General features: G+C 38.0%; 1 protein-coding gene across 2 annotated transcripts; it reads right to left on the reverse strand.

Moving 5' to 3' along the window:
• Window positions 1-266: 266 nt before the first annotated feature.
• Window positions 267-20,410, reverse strand: syt9a (synaptotagmin IXa). 2 transcript variants are annotated; one of them, XM_031756953.2, is made up of 7 exons: window positions 19,589-20,410; window positions 11,420-11,915; window positions 10,209-10,764; window positions 4,819-4,939; window positions 4,551-4,722; window positions 4,167-4,296; window positions 267-752 (listed from the first exon to the last, which is right to left on the reverse strand). In XM_031756953.2, the coding sequence occupies exons 1-7, from the start codon at window positions 19,734-19,736 to the stop codon at window positions 684-686; spliced, it is 1,692 nt and encodes a 563-aa protein (XP_031612813.2). In that variant the 5' UTR covers window positions 19,737-20,410; the 3' UTR covers window positions 267-683. The 2 variants fall into 2 exon arrangements, with proteins under 2 accessions (XP_031612813.2, XP_039464993.1); XM_039609059.1 differs by lacking the exon at window positions 267-752 and having other exon boundaries at window positions 4,158-4,296.
• Between the last annotated feature and the right edge of the window lie 6,551 nt (window positions 20,411-26,961).

A 26,961-nucleotide genomic window follows, 5' to 3' on the forward strand; every position in this document is an offset into this window, starting at 1 on the left:
TTGAAGAGCTAGTATTGTGTACTATGGTTGCTAAAATGATAGAAATCTAGCAAAATATGAAATTCTTATTCACATTCAAATTAACTGAATTGAAACTGATGAACATTTTTCTATGGAATAATTTTTATTCATAACATTTAACATACTTTTACTTACAGGTATTTTGCCTAAAAATGAACTGTCACTGCACATCAACTGACAGAACAATACATCTTATTCAAAAATTAGAAACAAAAACCAACAAACAAGTAGAAGATATCCCATCAAAACATGACCTCATGCACCAATTCACAACCCAAAAAAAGAACAGTATGGCAGTTCAACTGGTTGTAAGTACATTGTGCAATTACAGACTCATCTCATTAAAACAAGTAACAAGACTATAAAAAAAGGGTAATGAGTTTATAAACTCAGGAACAGCTCAGACCTGAAATATCTGCCTGTGCTGGTTCTTTTTCTTATGGAACATCATAGAAAAAAAAACATCCATCTTTGCAGTCATTCAACATGCAACTGATCCAAAAGAGCAGAGCTCGAGACAGTTTGTGTCTTTCTTTTCCATAAGTATTAATGCATGTGTTTATTTTTTTATGCTAGGACCATATATGAGCAAAATTCTCTATCACATCTGCCCAAAGGTACATATAGCACAGCCTTCGGCTTATTTGAATTGTTGCTCATGGCTACGGAGAAGGAGGTGTCTTCAGAGAATTACAGGATCCTCCCTGGCTACTACCTGTGGTCCCCTGGTACTGCAAGAGAATAAAGCAGAAAGATTGCAATGATAGTTAGTGTAAAAGAAACAAACAAACAAAAAAACCCCATCTCTATTAGTCATATAAACAGATGTACGATGAGATCAAAAAAATCTAGAGCCAATCCTACCCTTTTATCTTGGAACAAATGTACTCACCACCTACAGAGCGATGAATTGGGCAGTGAAACAAACACTGTATGTCTGCCATTTCATTTTTTGATTTTTGGGAGGTCAGTTTATTTATGCATTCACTAAATTTTATTAGCATAGACTTTTTTTCTATGGCACCTTTTTCTTGCCAAGTCCAAGTGAAAGGATAAAAGCTTTTTTAGATAAAGTGGTTCATTTGGCATAGAAACACATAAACAGACCTGTATTTGAAACCTCACAGCATAAAAGTACAGTACTTTCCTGTTTTGTGAGTAGCATGAGAATAAGCTGACTCAAAATTGGGCAGGATAACTATGGTTTCTTTAGCATTCAGTGAATTTGGCATAGATACTTATTAGGTTGACCATCATTGTAAGTGAACAAACTGAAGGCCGATCATTAACTAAGAGCAATAAATGTTGCATCGAAACCAAAAAATAGAATTTTTGCCAGATACTATATTTCAGAAATCTGCTCATTGGCACTTAGGGAGTTTCATTCCTTGGGAAAGCCAATCTCACTCCCCTTGCTGTTTCCAACTAAGGGAATGCTGCAAATCAGACATTTAAATGCTGTTTATTAACTGTTTTTAACCCTTTGAGCTCAGCTACAATGTCTATCTCCTGTGGATAGGAGGGCACAGAATGTCATTTGCATGGAGGTTGGCCAAAGATTCTCACTTCAGGTTTGTATTTGTAACCTGTAAAACACAGTTTTGTCAAAGCAGTATTAATATCTGAGAAAATATTCTCAGGTAACCTCAACAACTACATCATATTCAGTTTATGAAAGGTAAACAGGTCTTACCACTGGGCTATTCAAGGAATAATGTGTATCTATAGAAAGAAGGTTCAGTGTGCAGGAAGTGATGGGTACATGAATACTTACCTTTGCTGCAGAAGAGGCAAAAATGAAACGAAGAAGGAAAAATATAAAGCCTGGAGATATTTTTGTCAAAATGGAACCTACTGCCCCACACTGGCTCCTGCACATTTTCAAGAGGCTTGGAGACTTTCCAAGTAAAGGACTTGTATGTTGAGTGCATCCGCAGATGATGACTAATGTCACTGAAAAGCCTGTGACTAAACTTAGGCTGCTATTGGAACTTGAAAATTCACAGGTCATCCCAATCATTTTGTAGATGTATATGTGTACCTGAAATGTATAGTAAAATCTAGTCACTATTAGACTGTGTAAATATTCTTAATTTCCATAGGTTAAAATGGTCACGTCTATTAATTATTATAACTTGAACAAGGGTTCAGTAGGTGTTGATATTGCTGGATAGAGGAGCACTGAACTTGTAGAGTGAATGTATGTATGAATGTAGTGAACTATCTTGGTTTATGAAGCTCTATGGATAAGTTCACACATAAGAAACTGAACACCCTTACCATTCACTCAATAGAAGTAGCTTAGACATTTCAAACTCACAATAGTTTCACTCCACACTAGAATAAAGTACGGCAATTAGTGCATGAGTTTTATTGGTGGCTTTAACCTGAAGGATATCTATTTTGCCATTTACAAAACATGCTGTATTGTGTCAGTGCTTTGTCTGCTATGTCTACCTTCCCTAAAAAGCTAAAAAGCTAAAAAAAAAAAAAAAAAGAAAAAAGAAAAAAGAAAGGATTTGGGATGAATATTAGGAATATCATAATCTCAGAGACAAGGGTATAAGGCCAAGTCATACTGGTAAATTACAAAGATGACTACAAGTTCTAAACTAGCTTGTATTTGTAGAAAAATAAACATTTTTACAGAAGGCGCTACATTGCTATGGAAACTTTGGCAGCCAATTTGATCTGTGGTGGAGCAGGTTATATTTTAGCCATCACACACAGATATGTAATTTCACATAAAATAGCATCACCATCTGTGGACTTTTTGGAGAGAGCCACTTTCTTTTTCACTGAAAATGATTAAATCAGACATATAATGTTTTTGAGCTTTCTAGGCTTCTTGTCAATTCTGGCAATAAAGTGATTTCCATGAAATGGCAGACATCCTCTCTTTTTTTGATATAGCTTACAACCATATTCCCTTTACCACTGACCAAAAATCTTTTCACAGCCGCATTGTAACAACACACTTCAGTATCAATGAATAGTAATGAGCTCAGTGTGCCTTAATAACTGGACAGTGATAAGCTTCCTACCCACTTACACTTTCTTTTTCTTTTTCTTTCATCTGTCAACTCTAACCTCAATTAATGATAAATGTTTTTTATCATTATGTTTATGTTATAAATATTTGATGCTGCTTAAACTTCAGGAAGATGGCCCAACCGACCTGAATACCTCAGGCAGCAGAAACCCAAGAAAGAGGAGGAACCATCAATGAAGGACAGGCCCCTGTATGGTATGTACCACTGGCACATAGATGAAGTGGCTGACATCCAGAATCCTACCAATGGCTAGACAAAGCTGGACTGAAAGACAGCACAGAGGCACTAATCATGGCAGCACAAGAACAATCTCTAAGCACAAGATCCATAGAGGCTGGGGTCTACCACACCAGGCAAGACCCCAGGTGCAGCTGTGTAAAGGTGCCTCTGAGACAATCCAGCACATAACAGCAGGGTGCAAGATGCTAGCAGGCAGGGCATAAATGGAACGCCATAACTGTGGCTGGCATAGTGCATGAGTTTTATCAGTGGCTTTAACCTGAAGGACATCTATTTTGCCATTTACAAAACATGCTATATTGAAGCATCTATTTCGAGTGTGGCCTGGAAATCCAAGGGTCAAAATGGGAGACGGTCCCTAGGGTGGTCGAGGATGACTGAGCTGAGATACTGTGGGACTTCAGATGGACAAAATGGTGATGGCTGACCAAATCGATATAGTAATGGTAGACAAGCAGAGGAAGATGACCGTAGTGTGATAGCCGTAGCAATACCGAATGACAGGAACATCAGGAAGAAGGAACACAAGAAGATGGAGAAGTATCAAGGGCTCAGAGAAGAGGGTGAAGGTAACAGAGGTAATCGGAGCACTAGATGCAGTGAGTCCCAAGCTAGGTGAGTGGCTCCAGCAGATCCCAGGAACAACATCCGAGATCTCTGTCCAGAAGATGGCAATCCTAGGAACAGCTAAGATACTGCGCAGGACCCTCAAGCTCCCAGGCCTCTGGTACAGGACCCGAGCGTGAAGCATAGACCCCCCTCAGGGGTGAGAGGGGAATTTTATACATATATATATATATATATACATATATATATGTGTGTGTGTGTGTGTGTCAACACATGTCATCTCACCTCAACGAGAGGATGCCAGTGGGCGACAGGTTTTCGGGGATATGTAAGCATTTCACTCCAGTGATCTCGACCGAGGCTGTCAGCATCATTGCCGACTCGACACACACCAATGACCTCATTATGGCCTACTCTGTAGACCCAGGAGGATAAGGGAGAAAGAAAAAAATATTATCAGTCCTCCCATGCTTTCCAAAAATAATAATGTCTTACATATTGTGTGAAAAGCAAACCACCCAAGACAATATGTTACAGAGACAAAGAGCTTGAGGAAATATTTACAAATGTTCTTTGAATATATTTTATCCGTTTTGCCATGCAGCAAGTATAAATTAAACATTGACTCATGCAAAAGATATAGAAACTACTCTATAGAAACTTTCGAACCGGTCATAATCCATCACAGCAATCAAAAGGCTGATCTGCTCTATGTTTTCTGGAGGGACATCAAACACAATGGCCTCATTATAGACTGGATTCAGAGTGTTCCTTTTTGTTGATGTCTTCCTCTTCTTCAATCTGCGACCGTCACACATCAGTGAAACTTTCACATATGGATCTATAAAAAATGACACAAACAAGAAAAATTCACTTGATTTACATTTGGGATACCAGTGGGGTGATGCAGTCACAGTCAGTATCAGATTTTAATTACCAGATGCACCAGTGATATCCATGGCCTTGAGGTTGCGAGCTTTTATCATGGTAATGGTCAATCTGCCCGCAGTAGGCAAATAACAAAGTGAAAACATCAGATCCCCAAGGTCCACATTATCCTAAAAGACACACAAAAATGTTTACTCTAAAATGAGTTTGATTGTTATTAAACCCCGATCCTTTTGTCCCCATGATAGAACAGAGAAAACCGACTCATAGTGTGTTAAAGCATTTATATTTCTTTTTATTCAATCATCTTCCGGAAGAGAGAGACCCCTGCACAGCTCAAACGCCAGTTGCAAGAGCTCTAACATTAGAATCATAAACTGTGTCTCATATAGGTGTTATTTTGGTACTTTACACGTCACACAGTCTCAAACATTGCTTATATGGAAAGTTCCTCTTTTCTGTGTCTTATCTATTAATATGCCTGTGCACTACAACTTCCTGTTTTTCAGTCTGGCTGAGCACTTAGTTTGTGAGTCAAAAGTGGCCTTGCTCTACAAGCCTTCATTATATTGTATATTGTATATTGTACATAAAACAATATAATGAGCAGATACACATTAAAAAATATTTCTTTTGTCCCTGACATTGTGTATTATTCTGGTCATTTATTTACAGTGTACAACTTTTCTACAAATACTATTTTCTGGCATATCGCTCTAATTAAAGCCTCCCATATTTCACCCAGCACAGAGGCTTCAGTTCAGCTGCTGCTCACTTATCACTAGTGCTTAAAATAACTCCACAAAAGAAGTGCGAACCAGGAAAGCACACAAATGTGTGTGGTAAAGACACCTACAGTAGAATCTCTTGCTGATCTGCTGCTATGTTGGTGAGATTGTGCTGGTATTTCAAAGCACGTGTCATCAACTCATCATCATCATGTGATCATTTACAAAGGTAAGCTCAGTAAATTCAACTGAAGTGCAAAAACAACAACACTGAAAACTAAGGATCTAGTGAGTTTGCTGCGCCATTAATTGTGATAATGACATCAAATTACTCAACTGCACTGAGAAATCTAAGACTGAGATTTGCCCCATATTGTTATAAAGCTCTCATACTAAAAGTAACAAAGACCAAGTGGGAATGTTTTTTGCAGCAGCAGGGCAATGAAAAAAAAACTCTTATGTATGCTAAGATGCCTTTTTAATTAAGATATGCAAAATAACTAATTTGTTATCCAAAGTATAATGTATGGTAAGTGCTAGTTTTAGAAGTATCTGTGAAAAGGGAGATGGCTGCAGAAATGTAATCTTATCTCCTATCAAGAGGGACATATCCATACAATTGGCATACAATTTCTACAGCATGTCTTAGGTATGTGACACACACTTGGACACTATTGAGATTTTTTTTTTTTTGTGGTTAAGCTAGAGAAACTCTGTGATATGCCATTTTGTGAGTGTGTATTTCTGTGTTGTTTTTTGTTTTTTTCTGAGAGAGAGAGAGAGAGAGAGACATCACCCATGAATTGCACTTGTATATTTTGCTACAATCATGATCAAGTACTCATCAAGGCTTTTAAATGTGAAGGATGAATTAACTCAAAAACCCCTCCAGAAAATGCATCCCACATCCCAGAACTATCTGTTTTACATGCTTCATGGTCTAAGAGTTGTGATACAGGTGGGAAAGAGATTATCACTGTGTTTTACGTGCTCCACAAAACCTCTTAGGCATCAAATAGCATGTAACATCTGCAGGTTGAATGTCATGCTCAGCGTTTCTGATAATCAGGCTGGTATGCCACAAGTATACTCTGTATTTAAAAGCTCAAACCATCAAATGTATTACACAGCTTTTGTTCATACTGAGACTGTCATTCTCAAATCCAGCAAAAATAACACGTTCTTCATTAATCTACAATCTGCTTCTATTGCAGAGCTAAACAAGCTAAAATCTGGCAATGACACATCAATATGGCCAGTCCCACTGGAAATCAAGACTTAATGATAATTCTTTATTTTCTATCAAATAAGCTCTGTGCACTGGTTACAGAATGTTCTGTCTATGTACTGGTGTCCAAAGATAATTAGCTCATTTATGAGGATATATGTGTGGGGCATCTGTGCCAATCTCTGAGAACAAGCATTTGTGCAAGTGTAAGAGTCTGTGTGTACTCTATGTGGGGTTTTTTTCTGTTTGTCTGCATTAGCTGAGTGCTGTGAAACTGACAAAAACTGAACAGTGTGAAAATGTGAGAATTCCAGATTCTCTTAATCGCTGGTTCCCATCAACCAGCCGTCACACGCCATTCTGTTCCAACCAGGCAACATTGATTAGCAATCAGTTAAACAGGGCAAAAGCGCACTGACCCAGTAAACATCCATATGTTGATGGATCAAAACAATCCCAATACTTTTTGTGAGCATTTTCCCCAGAAGGCTCTATCTGGCATGCTCATGTATCGTCATGCTGTTTTCTCAGCATCTCCTCCCCCCTCTTCATTTCTCACTTTTATGTTTTCCAGTATCTTCTGCCTCAAAAGATGTTATTTTACTGTCTGTGAATATCTCAGCCATTCTGAGCACTCTATAGAACCCATTAGCATGACATTCAGAATGCGTATAATATGCATTCACATCTAGTTACTTTTTCTGAGTAAGCTATTTCTTTTTTGTTTTACTTTAAACAATTTGCACACTAAAAGTAGGACACAGCTGATGACTTTGTCACAGCTGGGTTAAAACAGGTGTGTCCGTGTCTGTTTATGCATTTGTGCGTGTGATAAAGAAAGACAGAGACATGTTGAGAAGAAAAAAGGCAGGCAGAGATAGATAAAGAGAGAGAGACAGAGTAAAGACAGAAAGAAGAGAGAGATTCTGTCAGTATTTTTAGAGGCCATGAGTAGGAAGCCGTTAATGGTCTTTGGCACACTGTATGTGAGACTTTATGCACTAAAACCTTTGCTGCTATCAGTAGCCTGCAAATTAGACAGGCGTGGACTATGCCACAAATTTGAGCTCTGCGTTGTCATGATTTAAACTGACACAGCAATAAAAAGCACAAAATAACACCACATATCTAAATTTCGATGAGGTGAAACAGACGAGATCAAAAAGGCAAAAGAAAACTGATTACTGTGCCTTTACCATAGATAATAAAATGCATGGATAAATGTGGCAGCCTTGATGAGAAGAATACAAAAGCATGCTAGCCATACAAAAAAGTGAACATTATAAAATACATTTAATCACTCTTTTGAAATAATACCAGGGATTATAGGTATATATGCAGTAATACTCACTTAATTACATATTGCTGTTGTGAATAAACAATAAATATGTGTGATAATGCAATCTTAAGTTGCATGTAATGAAGTTCTAACAAAGAATGAGCGTTAAAAAACAAACAAATAAAAACAACCGCAACAAGTGCGTGGTGATAGATTTAATATTTAGTTGATTGTCTCCCATGTGTATTACTGTTCTTAATCTGAATGAAAGTATAATTGTGAAATGAAAATCTAAATTCAATGATGAAGCTCCTTATACTAGAGATGAAAGCATAACAATTTGTTTTACATTACTAATGGCCAGTGCATCAGGCACACAGACTCTACTAACTAATGTGCTCTCCTTATTAAAAATTATATGGCTGCAGTGCAGACATTTGCAAAAGATGTAGCAAAGTAGCAGACAAGACACCAACAGAGGCAGATGATGATTTGCTTATTAGATAAACAAGAAACAGACATATGCACAACACAGACACACAGCTGCTCAGTCAAATACTCCCATGCTTTTTTTGTCTGCTGTCGAACTGGCTTCATGTTTTGCTCAAAAGTAACAGTTAATTCTTATAGTTCGGCAGTGGTCAAAATATTGTTTTAAAGAAAAGTGCAGTACATTCAGTCATAGCAACACTGTGCTTTCTGAAAGATTTCAGAAAGCTGCAGCACTGCTAAAGTAAGTCCAGTTGCAAAGACACTCCACATCTTATTAAAATCTTTTTGATGAGAAGGTTAACTATGTTCCACAGTAAACATTTATTACAGTTTCCAGACTGACTCACCACGGCTGTTCCTGTTGGACTGTCTTATTGCTTTTTAAGCAGTGTTGCAATGTTTTAACTAAGATTTATGCCCTTACACAAGTAACATCATAACCAACATAGTGACTGGGAATTGATCTCATCTAAATTCAACCAATAGTTTTCCTTTACACAGCTGTGCTTTACTGATGTTGTTTTATTGAGTTCTGTCGCCTAATCTGTTTCCTGCAATCAGCTGCAAACAGAATATAGCGATCAGTTGCACGTTACAGCTGTTTAAGCTCAATAAATGAAATACCTGTTAATAAAACAGGCCAACCTTTAAATACCAATGCTGTATTGTATTGTCAGGGATCTTTCACCTCTAAAGGAGATGAGCAGGAACAGTGAAAAACATTATAAAGATCTTAAATAGCTAATAATGTAAGAAAGAAAGAAAGAGAAATGGCGCATACATCTTGTGCCCAAGCCAGTTTTCACAGTTTTTTAAAAAAATATTTTTTTCTCCTGTTCTCCGTTTCTTTCTCTCTCACACACATTTGTTCTTATAAGGACGCACATACACTGACAGTTTTTCTCTCTGTGCAACTGTATGCTCACTTTATAGGTCTAACAGAAACTGGTCCTAACAAAATGAGATTTACTAGCACGCAGTCAGTAAGGTAACATAGCAAGAGGCATGTAATCCTGTTGACCTTAAAAAGTCTCAAAGGATTTAATTTACTCATGGTAAACAGGTCGTTCCAGCGGAGCAAACTGAATTTAGATAGGTGGGAGCAGATGCAGTAAAAGTAATTGCTAATAAAAGGCCTCAGTCCTTCACTTGTGTCATCTATTTGTAATGTGTGCAGCATCAAGGATTGTTAAAGAAAAAGGAAGGTATAGTATTAAACACTGTTCTAAATACATATTTTTTAAATTAGTATTCCTTCCAAAAAAACATATTTAATGAAAAATCTATTGCTAATCATTCTCCGGGCATGTAAAGGCAATTTTAAAAAGCATATAATATCAATACAGATGCCATAGATGTCTTGTGTAGTAAAATTTTACGCTCGGGGTCACTACATCTGTTATTAAACAGATGCTTTTTTAAAGTCTTTTCATCTCGACAGCAGAGAAAGACAGCAAAGTAAAAGAAAACATCAGTTTTCAAACACAGGCCTGATCACCTTACTTATTAACTAATTTTTGTCCTGTTTTTTCAGACCTGACAAGTGATAAAAGAAAAAAAATTCAGTACTTTGTACTGCCAGTGGGAGACAGAGGGACAAATTTCAAACTCTCCACACAGCTGTCACACACAGCCTTTGCGGGAAAAAGTTAAATATAACCTGGCAGATCTAAGTAAAGATGACATAATTTTGAGTGAACGTTCTAACTCACCGAGGAGACATACTGGATGTCTCGACAGAGTTTTGTCTCCCTGGGGAAATCTGCCAGATCCAGGAAGTTGTCCACCACCACTTGACCAATAATGTCATGCCGTGAAAAGCGGTCGAAGTCATAGACACTGAAGTGTAGCTTTCGTGTAGGAAGCTCAGAATATGCCACAGGAAACAGGAAGACCTCATCAAACACAGGGTTGAGTGTCTTGCGGTGCACCTTTGTCTGGTGCTTGGTCTTTCGATCGGGCAACAGGTAGATCTTAACATAAGGGTCAGAGGTACCGGAGAAGTCCTTGGCTGGGAGGTCCTCTGCTTTGTGGATCTTAACTATTAATTGTTCTAGATCACAGTCATATTTGAGGATAAAATGGAGGCGCCCACAACCTCCGTCTCTTCGACTTCCTTCGTCCCCCTCAAGGGAGCGCTGTTTGTAGAGCTCGGGTTTGAGGCGGCCCAGGCCCAGGCCCATTCCAGTGAGGGAGTCCTGCCTTTGGAACTGGGCCACGTTGAAGTCTGGGTTAGAGAGGTTCATGTGTCTACGAATGGACCCTTGACTGCGCACAGAGGAAATCAACAGAAAACAAAATCATACAACATTAACACAGTGAAAAGAAGGAATGTTAAAACATCAGTTGCATATTTTTTGAAGCAACTTCCATAATGGATTGTTCTGCATATCATCATTTATATCTAGCGCCAATGCTGCTTTTCACTTCAAGAACATAGTGTACACATAGTGTGCTGTATTATACATTTTACAGTCTAGCAGAAAGAAACTGTTGTTTTGGTTTCATTATGGCCTTATAATGTGTCTTTTTTTTAATACTCACATCTGCAAATGACATTTAGTCATGTTTCAGACGCCTACACTTAACAAAATCCTCAATTCAACCAAGCCTCTGAACTACCTAACCCTAATCATAAATAAGGTGTACATTGTTTTCCTTGACCAAAATCATTAAATGTATTATAGTTGATGCACAAATAGAAAGTAAAAATGTGAAACATGTTGGCAGGAGTCATTATTAAAGTCAAGTCCAAGTCATTTTGTCTTTCAGCTCTCTTGTCCTATTGGGAAAAGTAGCAGAAACAATTAATAGTTTGAACGTTAGCATTTTTAACAGAGATCATAATTGTTAGAAGATTTTTAGCAAATAAGGCTAGCATATCTGATGGGAGCACATAAATCAACAAATACCTCATACTGACCCTATTTCAGATATTGAGCATCCAGAAGGTGGGGGTTCAGTGGTCTGTCTCTGCATTCGGGGGTTAGTGTGAACTCCATTTTCCCTGCTTTTACTCTGGGCATCTAGTGGTATATCTGGAGATGTGTGGCTGATCTTCATAGCTGCCTCTGGTGTGGCCATGACCACAGGTGGTGGTGATACAGGAGTCACAGGAGCCTCCACTGAAACAATAGATGCCACGGGAGTAGGCTCTCGGGCCATGGAACAATGTGATGATTCACGGCGGTTGTGCATCGGGGGGTCCACAGCTGTGTAAACTGGCTGCCTGGGTGCAGGCTGTGATGGCAGAGGGCTCATAGTCGGGTTGAGGTGCCCATGGACTTCCTTGGTAGTGGGGGAAAGCCCACGCTCCCTCCATGGTATCCAGCAGAGCTTCCATGAGACAAAGAGGGAGACCCCAAAGAGGGCCAAGCCACAGGCAGTCACTACCAATGACAGCAGACTCACAGATATGTCTGGAAAGAGAGAACAAGATCTGTCTGTGAATGAAGTCTTCTTTTTGCTTTGTTGCACTTTGATTTTTGATCACCATCATATATAACCATTTCACGATTAAGTTACTCAATAAATGTTTTAAAAATACTGCACGAGGAACATGTCAGGGACACAGCTGCAGGTTCTGTTGGATTTATTTTTTTCTTTTCTTACAGATTCTCATAAAGAATGCTCAATAAAATCAAAATTATGTACAGTAGTAGTAGCAGTATTTAACTGTCCAATGGGGGCTCATATCTGCACTCTAAGGGAAGTGTGCCCCCCATGTTTCCATTTCATTTCCTTTGCTGATAATTATGGTGAGAAATGAAACTTTAAAAATGATTTTTCCACAAAAGAGGTGCAAATACAACAAAACCAAATATAGACATGCAGCATTAGAACCACAGATGACCACAGTTCTTGGTTTGTTGTTGTTGTTTTCAGAAAATAAGTTAAAAATATTTTTGTTGCATTTTAACATCACAATTCAGAAATTATTTTAAAGCATGCACATGGGATTTGACTTTTGCTATGTGGTTTTTCTTGTGTGTATTTGCAAAGGAGCTATTGTCATACTGATGAAGATCGGTTTTTTTAACTTGCTTGGATTTGTCTGTTTGTAGATGTTTATTTGAGTCTGGTGAGCTCTCCTGGCTTCTGTAGGAATAACCGATGAAGAACGTTGAAAAGAAAGCAGAATTAACTCTCTTCTATGAGTATAATTTATAGTGTGAAACTGTCAGTGAGGTACATTAATTGCAAGAATTTAAAATGTTCCCAGTAGTTTTATAAAGTGCTAAACCCGAGGCGCTTCATACTGCCTGTGTGGTTAATGTATATTATCATGTAAATAAATGAGAGGGTATAAAAAACAGCTTGCAAGAAAAACATTTACAAGCCGTTATATATGGTCTGTGGTAAAAAAAACAATTTGACAAATGGGGAGGGAAGGCGTGAAAGTCACAATTTATACAAAACAGAAAAAAAAACATTCTAAAAACAGATGATTTTATAAGAGAAATACTATTAAATCCCAAAATTCAAGGATAAGATCACTCCTGAAGCTGCTCTACACTGGTACATGTAGGAGTTTAAAGGGCTCCTAACAGCTACTCTATCTCTCCTGTTAAATCTGTGGATCCACAAAGTACGTATAAACAAACTGAAGATGTCACTCTAAAGGTAACAGCTTTGCAAAATTAAAGTTACTACTCTGTTGCTGTTCACACATGTGCATCATAAGCCGTGTGATTATATATAAGCAGTACTTGTGGGCAACAACAGGAGTAATGGCCGTGGGAGTATAAAAAGTTTTACCAGCATATCAATCCAGGTCTTCATCTATCAAGTTCATAGTTTCAAAGCATGACACTGAATAATTCTTCAGTGCATTGCATTTGTTTACACCAGTCCAGGGTGTGCAAGTCACCATGGAAAGGGAGATGAGGTGTGAAGCAACAGAGTCATCAAGGGCTTCTGAATCATCTCTGCTCTCAAGAAGCAAAAGCACAAAAAAATGCAATGACTCTGAAATAACTACATGAACTTTGCAACTTTATTGCAAGTAAAAGGAATTTTCATCCTAACATTGATAATATATTAAGTTACATTACTATTACCAGTCTTTTCTTAAATGATCTTTACTTTTCTGTTTTCACTGTTCTGCTTTCCCTCTTTCCAGAAGCTGCAGATGGTCACAGAGCCTCTTTCTGACTATTAAAGGGAGGTTCTTCCTCTCCACCTTCACCAAGTGCTTGCTTGTTTCTTTCTCTCTAATATTGTTAAGGTCTTCTACCTCAACCAACATAAAGCAACATAAGACAGCTGTTGTTATAAGCAAATAAAACTGACCTGAAGTCTTGTTTGGGATCATACGGACCCCATGGAGTATTAACCATTTTCCTCAAATTGAGGTAAAGGTATGTATGTATTGACATATATTAGATGTATTAACCCCAGAAATTTGTTCATTCTACAGATATTTAAAAACATGTAATAATGTTGTGCCATATTAAAAAGGTGCTGTTAATGCCAATCAAGACCATGGAAGATATGAAAAAAGGTTGCATTTAACCATGTTTTACAGCTGGAGTCTCTGAGATACCAAACAGAAGAAATGTGGCTCTGTAGGGAACTTTAAATGTCACAAGTTCAAACACAGCCTGTGTAATTTTCATAAAAATTAATTAAGGCTTTAATTAAAGTTTAAAGTTGTTAAAACAGACTCGAGATGGTTTGCATCCTAATTGGTGTTACAGATATGCACACTGTTTTGCTTTGAAAATCCCATATGTCATGTTTTTGAGATACTGTTTGATATCTGAATTTGAACAGTGTATTTTCATGCATCGTTATTTGATGATGTAATGTCACTGAAGCAGACCAGAACAATCTTATAAACTCCTTATGTCTGCTAATGTCTTAGTAGTAGTTATTAAGTTAGGATGGGTCTGTCATGAAGGAAGAGGTGACGAGGATCCAAATGCTGGACTGGCTGACAATTAGACACAATATTCAAAAAAAGAAAAAGAAAAAAAACTAATTAAAACAACCAATGAAAACTATGAAAGTAAAACAGGAAACAATCCAGAACACCTACTCAACATGGGCACAAGAAAAACAGTTAGGGAACAAAAATGATAATCAACTCCAGACAGAAACTAAAAAGGCAATAATATCTCACAACTGAAATAAATCACAAGTATATTAAACCCAAAGTAGGAACCAAAAACACAAAAATTTAAAAACAGCAGCAGTGAAAGCAGAATAGAAACCAGCATTATATAATATTTAACAAGAATCCAAACCTTTAAAACATAGCCAATCCCAGGGGCAATGACAAGGTCAAAATAAAATAAGGATGGAGTACGCATCTGGGATTGTGTAGATTTTAAAGCTATTATGCGTGTGTAATTATGGAAAAATCAAAGGCTTACACTTTCTATATGCTGAATTCCCTCATTCCCTGAGCTCTTATCCATCCTTGAGCTTTTATGAGGCAAAAAATGATTAAGTGGTAATTACTTTAATTGTTCATCACCAAGATAACAGAAGAAATAAATGCTGTTCATAACATGGCCAAGTGTATTGACTGTTAAAAAAAATACTACACATACTGACATGGTGCTTTACCACTGCATCGTTAACAACCGTCTCCAGTGTGTCATTAATGGTCATCAGTCTTTTTTTTCCTTTTACTCTTATTATTCGTATTATTATTCAGTTGCCTGCCTGTCCTGCAACAGCACTGTATTTACAGTTATCAGCTGTTACCAGGTTATTTTTTCATCTCTTGTATGTGACAAATCACATTAAAATAAGGAATAGAGAATCTTAATCACAACCATTTAGATTATGCATGTCTTAAAAGACATATAGTTTTAAAGTCCTTTTTTCCCTATTAGTTGCAGAAAACCTGCTATTAATGCTGTACCTCATACTATTATTGACTCATTTAAGTGGCTGCTTTCACAACCAGCTCATGCCCTGTAATTATAAGAATTACATATGAATTGGCAAAACATTATATCATATGATAAAAATGAAAGTGGCCACTTACATAAGTGTATCATGTCCTTATACTCATAACCTTATGAAATATGTGCTATATGTTTGATTTAACCAGTAGAGATAATGGGTAATTATATGCAGTTTTTGTATTTTTATTCCATATAGTTTTCTACACTGCCACGCTTCAGTGAGCTCCAGTCACTTCAGTCACCTGTCTTGCACCCTCATTGGCCAGCACTGAGGATTCTTCCCGTAACTAAAGATGACTCTGGTTTCCAGCAACCATCCTGTCTAGCACCTTAGCCGACAGCCAGAAACATCTGAACTCTTCTGCAACGTCAGTCTCCGTTGCTCAGTCCATCTGCCTGACCTCTTCTGTTCTGGCCCACCAGCAGAGGTCTCTTGTTTCTACCCTTTAAGTCCCCAGGGTGTCCACCTGAGCTTTCCTGCTCTGCCACTGTCCGCTGCTTCCTCTAAGCTTTGATACAAGCTAAACTGACTCCCCAATCCCCCTTCTAACCAGTTCCCCATTGTCTCTGTTTAACACATGACTTCTATTTATTTAATGTAACGGTCTTTCATCTTTGAGGTAATTTTGCTTATTGAAAAGCCCAAGCTGTTGCGCAGTGTTTTGAATAGAACCAGTCTGCTGTATCCACCTGACTATGTCTATTTTTGGCTATGCGAGGGCAGCGATACAGATTATTCCCAGTTTATGTGCTGACTATGCAACAGGCTATTATTTGCCCATAGTAATAAAGCAGAGATATCCTTTGTCCCTTCATGTATGCAAAGACAAATCAGGCTTGTGAAGACTGGAATAAAATTTTCAACAGAAAAAATCTTAAAAGTGTAATATTGGTGTAATCTGTATTAAGTACATTAGTCATAACAATGAGTGAAAGCAATGATTGTTTTCCTGATTAACCTATCACTGTTAAGCAGAGCATGTTATTTTATTAGCCTATAAAACCTCCAGGAAATCAAGTGATTGGTGTGGTGATACATTTAACAAAAGGGTAATAATCATGATGTGCATCACATCAAGGAGACTTTCTCCTCATGAATACCTGAACAGAGAATCTGCTTAGACACTAGCAATAAATGTACAACTAATGCACAATTAAATGAAACAGAGAGTGGATTAATGAGATACAGGATTATCATTATAATTTATTTATCATTAATGGCTCTACAATAAGTTTAAATTGCATTGCAACACAAGGCATTTGATTAGATGTAGCATCCGAAAGCGAGTTGTTGGATAAGTTCGCTCTTACACAGTTTAACTGAATGCATGATTTTATTTTGGCAGCAGCCAAGTAAAAGTAGCTTATATTAGAAATGTTAAAGCTGTACACTAATCCAAATTGTAGCTGACAGATATCATGTTACGTTTAGTAGAAGCAAACTATTTCCTGAACTCATCACATTTAATCCTCTCATTTTGTTTCTTTTTAATTGCATGCTATAGCAACAGAACATCTTGCCTGTCAAAAACTTCTTTTTTCTTCTTTTGTTTTTAATGAGCGAGATTAATAATCGTGAACTTTAGAATTTTTGCATATAAACTTCTGCTTCCACTTACAGAGCTGGGCACAGATTTAGAGCTGTCTTGAGTGTTTGATCTGACTGATACTACACAGAAGAGCTGCTTTTAAAAAAGTAACTAAAATCATAGCATATGAGAGGACTCATGATGAGCTGAATTATGCCTGACACATCTAATGTAAAGATCACACTTGAAATTAAGAGTCTGAGGCTGACTTTTTGTCATGGTAAGAGTATTAGATAAAAGTTAATGAGGCTACACATCAATTGCATGACTGTTTTAGTCCAAACAGCCAAAAGCATACTTACTTAGCAATAAAGGTTTTTGCACTTTTCACTATATGCTGTTGGTAAGGTAACCCATCCTCCAAATCCCACAGTCCTGCAATTAGGACTGGCTCTGTGTGTGGGAGCTGTCATAAGACCTTGCACAGGAACACAGACCAACTGTCCTTTCTGCACTGTGAAATTCTGTGAATACCAGAGTATGTGTGATTTGAGAGAATAATGTGGAGAAATTGAGGGACTTGCCATCTGAGGACGCTGAGCCCACAGTCGGTTTGGCAGGCCGCCCAAATGTTGCCTGGTGGAGAAGAAGCTATAGACATCTGGAGGGATTTAAAGACTACATTGGAACAAAGAGGGTGGACCAATTTTAGTGCACAGGACCTTCAAAGGTGCAAAAGTGTAGGAGGCAAGCAAGTGCTGAAAAGGCAATATATGTAATGTCTACTTCTGGGATGTTGTTATTTTCCCAAAGAATACCTCTCTGTAAGTAAAAACTGTTGGAAATCTTAAAATGTCCAAATTTTAGTTTAAAGTTAATATCCAGGGGACAATAGAAACAATGTAATATGTTACACATGTACAGTAGGTGGTTCCAACTGGCCGTTCCCAATGCTGTAAAGGATGAAGCATTCGATTGCATTTGCATTTCTGCAAATATGTTCTTGTTTTTTCATTTTTTTTGTTTTTTTACTTGCTTATTGACAGACAAAAAGACTAAATCCACTCATATACATATCTGTTAAATATAAAGCTGCACTCATAAACTCTGAAACCTGACTCTGTTCCAAGGTAACTTAATCCTACCCGTATCTCTAAAGCTGATTAATTGCCACAGTCTGTTAAATAATCATGCTAGTTTTAAAGTGTAAAAATTAGAAGCTGTGATATGTGCTTTGAACAGTGGAAGGCACATTTTTCTGTTCCTGCTAAAGCTAAGCTAATTGGCATTTGGCTTCAGCAGGACAGGCATTGATTGATTGACTACAGTCATTGAGATTGATATTAAACTTCTCAACATACTCTCTGTAAGAGGGTCAAGAACGGTATCTTTCCAAGTGGGTGACTAATCCATTAAAAGACATGTTACACATCTTTATTTTTCTTTCATGTTCCAGTTCGTATTTCATTGATCCTTGATATTTTATGATCTTTTGAGAAAATAGTTGTAAATATGTTTACATCATTGATTTAAGTCAAATCTGAAGTCAAAATTATGTTTTATGTTTAGCATATTTGTAAAAAAAAAAAAAAAAAAAAAAAATGAACGGTACACTCCCAGCTTCAACTCTGGCTGAAAGAGTATCTGTCCTCTGCCTTGTACTTATTTCCTTTGTTATTCTCTTATGGCTTTCTTCCATCACGCTGAGTGATATATGCCAGCTGGAACAGAAATTAAACCCGTAAGCCCTCTTGATAGCTAGCCCCACGGGCTACCCACATAATTTCACTTTTGAAAGTGTCAGTGTAAAAGACAAGAGAAGATCGGCCTATATGATGAATGAGGAAGCAAGAAGAGAGCTGGGACTTTGGGGGATAGTTGAAGTAAAGTGGTAAGGAACAGAAGGGAGAGCTGGGGGGGTTGGAGGAGACTGACAATTCACAAAGTCCTGTCACGTGATGAATAATCATTGATGCAAACTATGGAAGCAGAATGAATGCAGTGGGTATGTGCAGGAATTACGCTTTCTCGCGCCTCCAAATAACGCTTTCTCGCTCGCTCCTTCTCTCCTCCGCATACATGCACACAGCCACTAATTTATGCATGCCATTTAGGCGAATGTGTTTACCCTAAGTGTTGGTAATTATGAAGCGAGTCTGGCCAATTCTAAATCTAATTATAAAAAGCAAATGCTTCACGTCGCGCTGAGGTTTTAGGTAAGAATTTTAAAAAAGAGGCAAAGTTTCAAAGTAGTATAACTCAATGTGTGTGACACGCCAGTTATGCACGATGCAGGGCAACTCATCCAGTGAAACATATCTGATGAGTGTTCAGAGACTAACCTACACGATGTCACGCCAACCTCATAGAAATGGGGAAAAAAATTGGAAGAAAAAATTGACTTCCTCGAAAAATGCATAGTTTAAACGGATTGGTGAGCTAACTAATGTGAAAAAAATAATGTACAAGTCTAATTTTTCTTTTATATTATAGACTAATCTTCGTCGTGAAGTAGTCGAGCCAAGCTTGGACCACCTATAGTGTGTTTTATGCGTGCGATGTTCAGTGAAAGAAGTCATATGCGAGTTCACTTCCATTGAATTAAGTGCAACCGTTGAATCAAGCTTGCAAATGATGCCTCACCTGAATCCGTGTAGCGTGGTCTGGCGAGATCTCGGAAATAGTAGATAAAATCCCGACAGTTTTCATTCTGTACTTCCCCCTTCGAACAAAGATCTGACAAGAGTTCGAGCGCCTTTTGACAAATCTCGTCATCTCTGTCTCCAGGCATTTCCCACCAGCATCCTTATAAAGGGAAGGTTTCTTAGGCACCACCACACCACTCCTCCCGCCTGACAGTCACCTATTCCACGCTACTCAGCACACAGCTTCAAGAGTCAGCCACTCTCGGCACGCCTTCCCACACGATGGAATCGACAAAGACACCGTGTATTAGGAAGAACGAGAAATACACTAGTCCAAGTGCAGAAAGCAAAAAAATCCTATCAGATATGTGAGGTAAAAAGAGTTTTTGTACAGCATTCAGTCAAACGGTCCTCTCACTCTGCTCGTTGAAAGCCACCGGTTGAATCCGCGCACCGCCTCTGCGGCGCCGTGCGCTGTCCAACGTGCTGAAAATGTGTGCACGGAGTGTCTTTGCACAAGGCGGTCCGGTTGGCCGTATTCCGTTATCTTTAAGGTTTCGAACAGTATCGATCGCCGGGAAAGTTGAGCAGCACTTCACTACAGTGAGAAATCGCTGGATTCGCCAGCAGTAATACCGATAGCATGCCTCTATTCTTTGCTCCGATGAGGCTGGTGTGGTTTTACGTGCCCGCACATGGCCAATCAGAGGATGACATGTTTTTTTTTTTCTTTTTTTCCCTCCACTTTGTGAAATCACTTTACCCTTTTACATTTTAAATGTTTTATAAAGCCTACAAGTTTGGTAAATTAACTCAAGAAACGCACCATTCACTTGGAGTTCCTACTGCAGGTAATTTAAAACACCTCCCCCCGGTGCCATCTTATCTTTGTCAAGATAACTGCTACAATGACATCTACGATTTGTTTTGTCAAAGACTGAACTTAGAATTAGGAAATACTGGGGACCAAGCAGTTTAGTTGCCATGCCAACTTGAATCACCACTTTAAAGCTGGGTTATTGGCCCTCATTTTTATGACTAGTTATTGCAACCTCTGAATGACGTGAAACAGCTGTTAATGTATGTTCGAATTACCCGATTTATGGATTTCATGGCGATTTCAGTTGGCTGTGACAGATTCTGTAAAATAAATAAATAAAGGTTTTGTCAACATTTCATCTATTGCCCATTTCTGCACTCGTTGAACTCCCTGATCCGGTCTCGGCATTTTCTGAAGTTTCTCACACGTCGCTCAGTAGATTCTCCAGGTCAGGTGTAAGTACTGGAAACACATACTGCGGTTTTGTTCAGTGGTTGAGCAGCATGCAGGAGGCAGGATGCATTATGCTCACTCATTCCTGCGAATTCTCTGGACAGTTGCCTGAGCTATTAACACATGGGATGGATTGTATAGTACAGTGATTAGGGAGCTGGGGTAAAAACCGTTTAATGTCCGTTCCAGCTGTTTGATCCTCACATACAGCTCTTTGGGGTACTGCTCAGGCTAGAAGCAAGATTATTTTTTTGCAGGTAACAGTGAGTTGAACGGAAGTTGTGTTGTTGTGACCGTTAGGGATTTGTCAGGAGCCCAAGCACTACATAAAGTTTTAGAAAAAAAATGTTTGAAACTCCAAAAGTGAAAACTACGTACTTCTCGTATTCAGAAAACAAACAACAACAACAACAAAAATAAATAAATAAATAAAACAAATAGTGGAAAAGAAACTCTAAAACCCATTACCACAGAGAGGCCACCACAGAAACAGTATGGGTGCCCACATAGCTGGACTGGCCATCGGGCATACCGGGCATTTGCCCGGTGGGCCGCTCGTGATTTTTCGTTTTTATGGGCCGATGGGGTTTTCTTTCTTTCTTTCTTTCTTTTTTCAACGGTATAAATGAATAGTGGTGTATTGGCCAGTTGGTCATGATCGACTCTGGGCTGGACCAATTACAGCCGAGGAGGTCGAACTTTAAAGTTGAGGTGAAAAGCAACGCGATTTGTCCCGATCAGCTGATCAATGATCAATGATCAGCTAATCGGCTTTTCTCTCTGCGTCAGAAAGAGCAAACCAGCGGAGGTCGCGTTAAACAACAGAAGCACCTTTAAACTTGATGAGCTGTTGTTAGAATTTATTTAATATTAATTTCTAGTATCAGCTGATGTTTGCTGGAGGGATGAAGGGTTGAAGGGAAGTTATGAACTGTTTCTGGGAGACAAATAACACCAGGATCTGTTTCTAAGTAGCTGACAGCTGGTAACTGTGCAGGGGCGGGTCTTGCAAAGTTTTGCCAGGGGGCCAGGTAGGGCATTAACAGGGAAAGGGGGGCACAAAAAATACGTTTCTTTCTTATTCTCATTTAAAATTTCTAGCTTTTAACAAATAATTATCTGAATCATACAACCAAAGTTTTCATCTGATGTCAAATGTATAGAAATCCATTATTGTACATAGTAATTTTTTTCAGGGTCCCAACATAATTTCTTCAGAAGTAAGTACTGTATATGATGCCAGTATTTTCCCACATTTTCTAGATTCTGTACCAGTACTGTGTGTAAAATGCCATCAAAAAGTCAATTAAGTTTTATTCTTTCTCACCTGTCTTTCTGTCTCCTTTCACTTTTTAAAGGTTGCCATGTTAGAAAAAATATTTTGCCCTGCCATGCTGTTTATTGATGTGGTAAATAAATAGTTTATGAAAATATCACTAAATCTGTCATTTATTATTTTTAATATTCAGTAATGGTCATGTCTCACCTCTAGTCTTCTCTGTCTTAATTTCAGGTTTCCACCATGTGTTGTAGAAAGTTCAGGAGGTAAACCAAGCAGTCTTTGGGTTTCGGCTAAGTACTCTTTAGAATACCAGAATAGGGAGGATGGTGTAGGTTTAAGTTAAGTTCTAGATTGATACATATATACCAACAAGGCAGTGTACATCACTGTCACAACGACGTTTGTTTTCATTCAAAGGCTTTATGGTTTTTCCTATAATACCATGGTGGGCCGGTCTCTAGTCAAAATGCCCGGGCTGATTTTTTGTCCCAGTCCAGCCCTGGGTGCCCACACATTCAAGTAGGATGTGTTTATTTATCGCCCGTCTTTGTTATACATTATTTTTAATCCTTTCCGTGTTGCTTAATGTGAAATTACAGTCAACAGCAACACATACTATATTTCTCATGGGACAGCTAATGTTAATATTGATTATCCACAAACCAAAAAAACAACATTTGTTGCACAACAGTGTTTCTCTCCTAGCTGTCAACTTGCATAGGATAAGCAAAATGTAAAAAAACAAAAAACAAAATTTAATTAAACAATTGACACTTTTATAACTCTGGAGTGTAGTTCTCTTTGGATAACCTGTGATGTGCTGTCACTCACGTATTTCATTAACCATATTCTTTCGTGATATGGTGTTAGTTTCACCTTTGCTGAGTTTATTTCAGCAAAAGACAAGCTCACTTATTATGGTATATAATCCTTGTGGTTATACAATTCATATCATTACACTTGAGTAGATAAAGTAATGGCCTGACACAAAGCCACAGAAAACATATATGCTAATGACATTTAATGAAAAAAAATCTCCTCTATGATATGAAATGATCCATTGATGTATGGGGAGAACTCGTAAATGGGAATGTGGAGGTGGTGGGGGGGGGTGGGGGGTGGGGGGTGGATATAGTACTTAGGAAATAGTGTTTTCTTATATACATCGTTTTTTATTTATATATTACAGCTTCAAGATCTCAAACACGCTGATAGCTATAATTTTAAAAGGGACAAAGGAAAAAGAAATTCTGAAGGAAAAGGATGACAGGGTGAGAGAAATGACAGATAAATGGGCTCGCTGTGTTGATGATTTTCTTGCTTGTTCCACCAAGAATAAAGAGCCCAGCAGTCAGCTCTCATCAAAGATAAACACAACTTCTTAACGAGTGCATTTATCCTGTTGCACTGCTGTCTTGCAAATGATGTGCTGCGCTCATCCCTTTTTTCCCTCTCAGTGATTTTTTGTGGTGTTTGTGTTGTTAGTTTTACCTCATTTGAATTGAGGACCCATCTCAGCAGATGTATGCTGAGTTCACTTGACCTGCCCCTCATGCCTTGTGATAACAGGAACCCATAGTGTGCCATTTATGTGAAATCCTTTTCTTTTTTTTCTTTAACTTAAGGAGGTGGGAGTTTTAGAAGTGGAGAGACATAGGTGATGACAATTATGATGGCATTTTATTGTGCATATGTGTTTTTCATTGTAAAAGGTTCACACAGCAGTAACTCAGCTTTCTTGGTGTCCATGGCAACTGTAAAAGAAAGAAGGCACACTTCACCCATTTCTTCTCTCGGCTTATTTCGTTTGTCTCTCCCCTCCATGCCATCCATTAATTCTCTATTTTTCTCAGACCTCCCCCAATGTTGTTTTCAGCTTGTCTACTTGCTCTTTTCTTTTGTTGTAAACTAGTTCACCTTGCAAGCACACTTCTAATTTCTTATTTTGCCCTGGTAAATCCCTGTAGTTGGTTCAACCAGTACTGGCACAACTGCAAAATTGCTCTTTATCGGCAAGAAGAGGATGATGGCTCCAAGAAGGTATAAAATAGTCTTTTCTGAATTACCACTATGAATCAATCCAATGATTGAGTCATAGTGTTCACATAATAGTGTACACAGTTAATTCACAACCTGCCTCATGATTTGAATCACACACTCAGTCACTTCGCTCCATCCCTTTCTGAAGAACACGACCAGGAATTCCTGCAGTCAACTACAACGACTAGATCGGATTAGCTGGTTGAGCAAACGATCCATATGCCAAAGGCAACTGTAGAGGCCTGGGTTCAAGTCTGCCCCAAATCATTTCTTGTGTGTTATTCCCTCCCTACGCTATCCTTGCTTTCCCATCTACTCTCTATATTATCCTGTCAAGAAAATCTGTAACTTAACAGAGAGACCAGGGAACATCTTCTTGTGATAAGAAGCATTTTGGTCCCAGTTTCAATGAGGTAATCATGTGTGAATGGAACTATATTGGATTTCATTAGTTTCAGTTTTAGATTTCAGCATAAATTGAGTTTTCTAAATATTCTTTTTATGTACAGACATAAGAGGGAGAACAGGAAGCATCCATGGCACATGGATTAATCAGCCGCATAAGAGGCAGCAGAACATCATATACTATGTGACTAGAAAACTGTGGAAGAGATTCATTACTTGTCATTTTCCACAAAATCTCACATCTGCTGCCCAAGCTTCTCAGCATCCTTTGAAACAAACAAAGTGTTTTCTTAGATGAGCTGTGCAGAGAGGAGGAGGATGGGCTGGAATTTTTTCTCATCTCAATTGCTCCATCTCTATTTTTCTGTACAGCTAACAGTGAGGCCTTAAGGGTTTGAGCAACTGGTCTCAAGAAGAAGAAAAAAAGAAAAGGCAAAGGCTCAAAGGCAAAGCCAATTCAAGATATTTTTGTATGTGTGTGAGAGAGACAGCGTGGTTAAGAGTTAGATCATGCTGTGTATTTGAATAACAGAATAATGCTGGGTGTGAGTGTGTGAGGGAAGAAATGAGAAGGAAAAGCTGTTAAGGAGAGAAAAAAACACACAATGACAATTCAGGAATACATACATAGGTTTGTGAGACTGTGATTTGTGTGCCATGCATGTATCATAACATTGCTGTTCAAAGGGATTAAAACTTAAACTTTCCAGTTGGGTTTTATTTAAATAGTCTGAAATATTACAAACTGATTTGCTAATACAATCGACAAAAAAGATGAAATCTAGTTGGAAAGTTGATGCTACTGAAAACCCTATAATAGTATATCACTTTCTCTGTTATTGGTTGGATTATATGAAAATGTATTCTTTGCATTGTTACATATTTCCTTTACATTTTGCTATGTAAATGAGAATAGGCTCTGTGATTAATTGAAACGTGCAAACATGGAAATTCAGTGTACAAGGCTTAAATATAACAAGGTTTAAATTCGATATTTTGTATCACATATAATCTTCAACACAGCCTTCGGCACACTTCAGCCTTTTCTCCTTGCTTCCCTTACTTATGAATGGTTTCTTGACAGCTAACCTTCCACTGAGACCATTTCAGATGAGGCATTAGCAAAGACAAAAATGCTAAAAAATAATGAGATATGTCACTTTTTGACAATATGTGTTTTTTTTCTTCCTTATAATGTCTTGGGGAGTATCAGATAAACATCACTCAACTGTATCTGTAGTTATATGGACAGCATGCAATCATATAAGCAGATGAAACATGAAAGCTAATTAGAAAGGCCAGAACACTCAAGCACGTCCCTCTGAAGAGAGGTACATGCAGTTACAGGAAACATAATGAGGCTTTGAGGGACTCGATGCAGGTAAGTAAAAGGTCACAGGGGAGAGAATACATGTGGGCAGGTAAGATACAGTCAACAACACAGATTTACAGATGACACAAGAAAAAGAAAACATATTCAGTCTATGTGGAGTAGCATATTTTTGATTTTTTAATTCTAACAAATTGTAAAAGCAGTCTCAAAATTGGATGGGAATCTTAATTTCCAAAACATAGCACTTTCTCATAGAAATAAGCAACAAAACTGACTTTTAAGTGACAGGCAAGACAGCACACACGAAGAAGTAAACATGGTTGTCCAGAGGGAATAGAAGAACACACTGAGTCAGTAGTGAACAGAGAACAGAATTTGAAAAGAACTAGGTAAAGTGATATTGTAACTAGCTCTAATTATACTGTAGAGAGTTTATCAGCAGCCGTAGTGGAGGTATATCCTCATCTTTTGTAATTATCCTTTGTTCAATTTGATGGACAAAAGCTTTTCCATTAAACAAGGTAAAATTGGACCATTATAACCTCACAAGGATTTTTCTTCCATATTACTGCTGGTTTGTGTGCAGTTAAGCCTTGTTCTGTAAAAAAAAAAGGGAACATTAATTCAGCTTGGCTCATATTAATGCTTCAAGCCATTCTCTTTGTTAGTGAACCAGCGACTTCATCACTGATGAAATCACTGATTACTGATTTTCAATTACTGCAACGAGAACTTCAAGAATTAAAAAGAAGACTGTTTGATATAAAGTACTTTCCGTGTGGGTTAACAGTTGCTATTGATCAGTAGGTGTATAAACCAAGAAGTTGTTACCTCAGAAAAGGAGGTTTTGTTTTTGGTAGCGTTTGCGTGAATGCGTGTGGGCATGTGTGTATGTCATTATGTGTGTAAACATGATAGCTTGAAAAATGTTGAATAAATTCTGAGAAAACTTTGTAGGCGTGTAGAGTGGGATCATGTTAACAATTCATTAAAATCTGGCTTACATCCACCAAGGTCAACTTAATGATTTATTGATTA

Source organism: Oreochromis aureus, linkage group 1 (genome assembly GCF_013358895.1).
Source record: "Oreochromis aureus strain Israel breed Guangdong linkage group 1, ZZ_aureus, whole genome shotgun sequence".
NCBI classification, from domain to species: Eukaryota; Metazoa; Chordata; class Actinopteri; order Cichliformes; family Cichlidae; genus Oreochromis; species Oreochromis aureus.

What these genes read in the sequence shown, in the direction of transcription:
- syt9a (XM_031756953.2), bottom strand. Translation starts at nt 19,736, where the DNA reads ATGCCTGGAGACAGAGATGACGAGATTTGTCAAAAGGCGCTCGAACTC. An exon ending in ACATCCAGTATGTCTCCTCG is followed by an intron (nt 4,940 to 10,208) that starts GTGAGTTAGAAC and finishes TGTGTCTTTTAG; the next exon opens with GATAATGTGGACCTTGGGGA. An exon ending in GCTGTGATGGATTATGACCG is followed by an intron (nt 4,297 to 4,550) that starts GTTCGAAAGTTT and finishes CTGGGTCTACAG; the next exon opens with AGTAGGCCATAATGAGGTCA.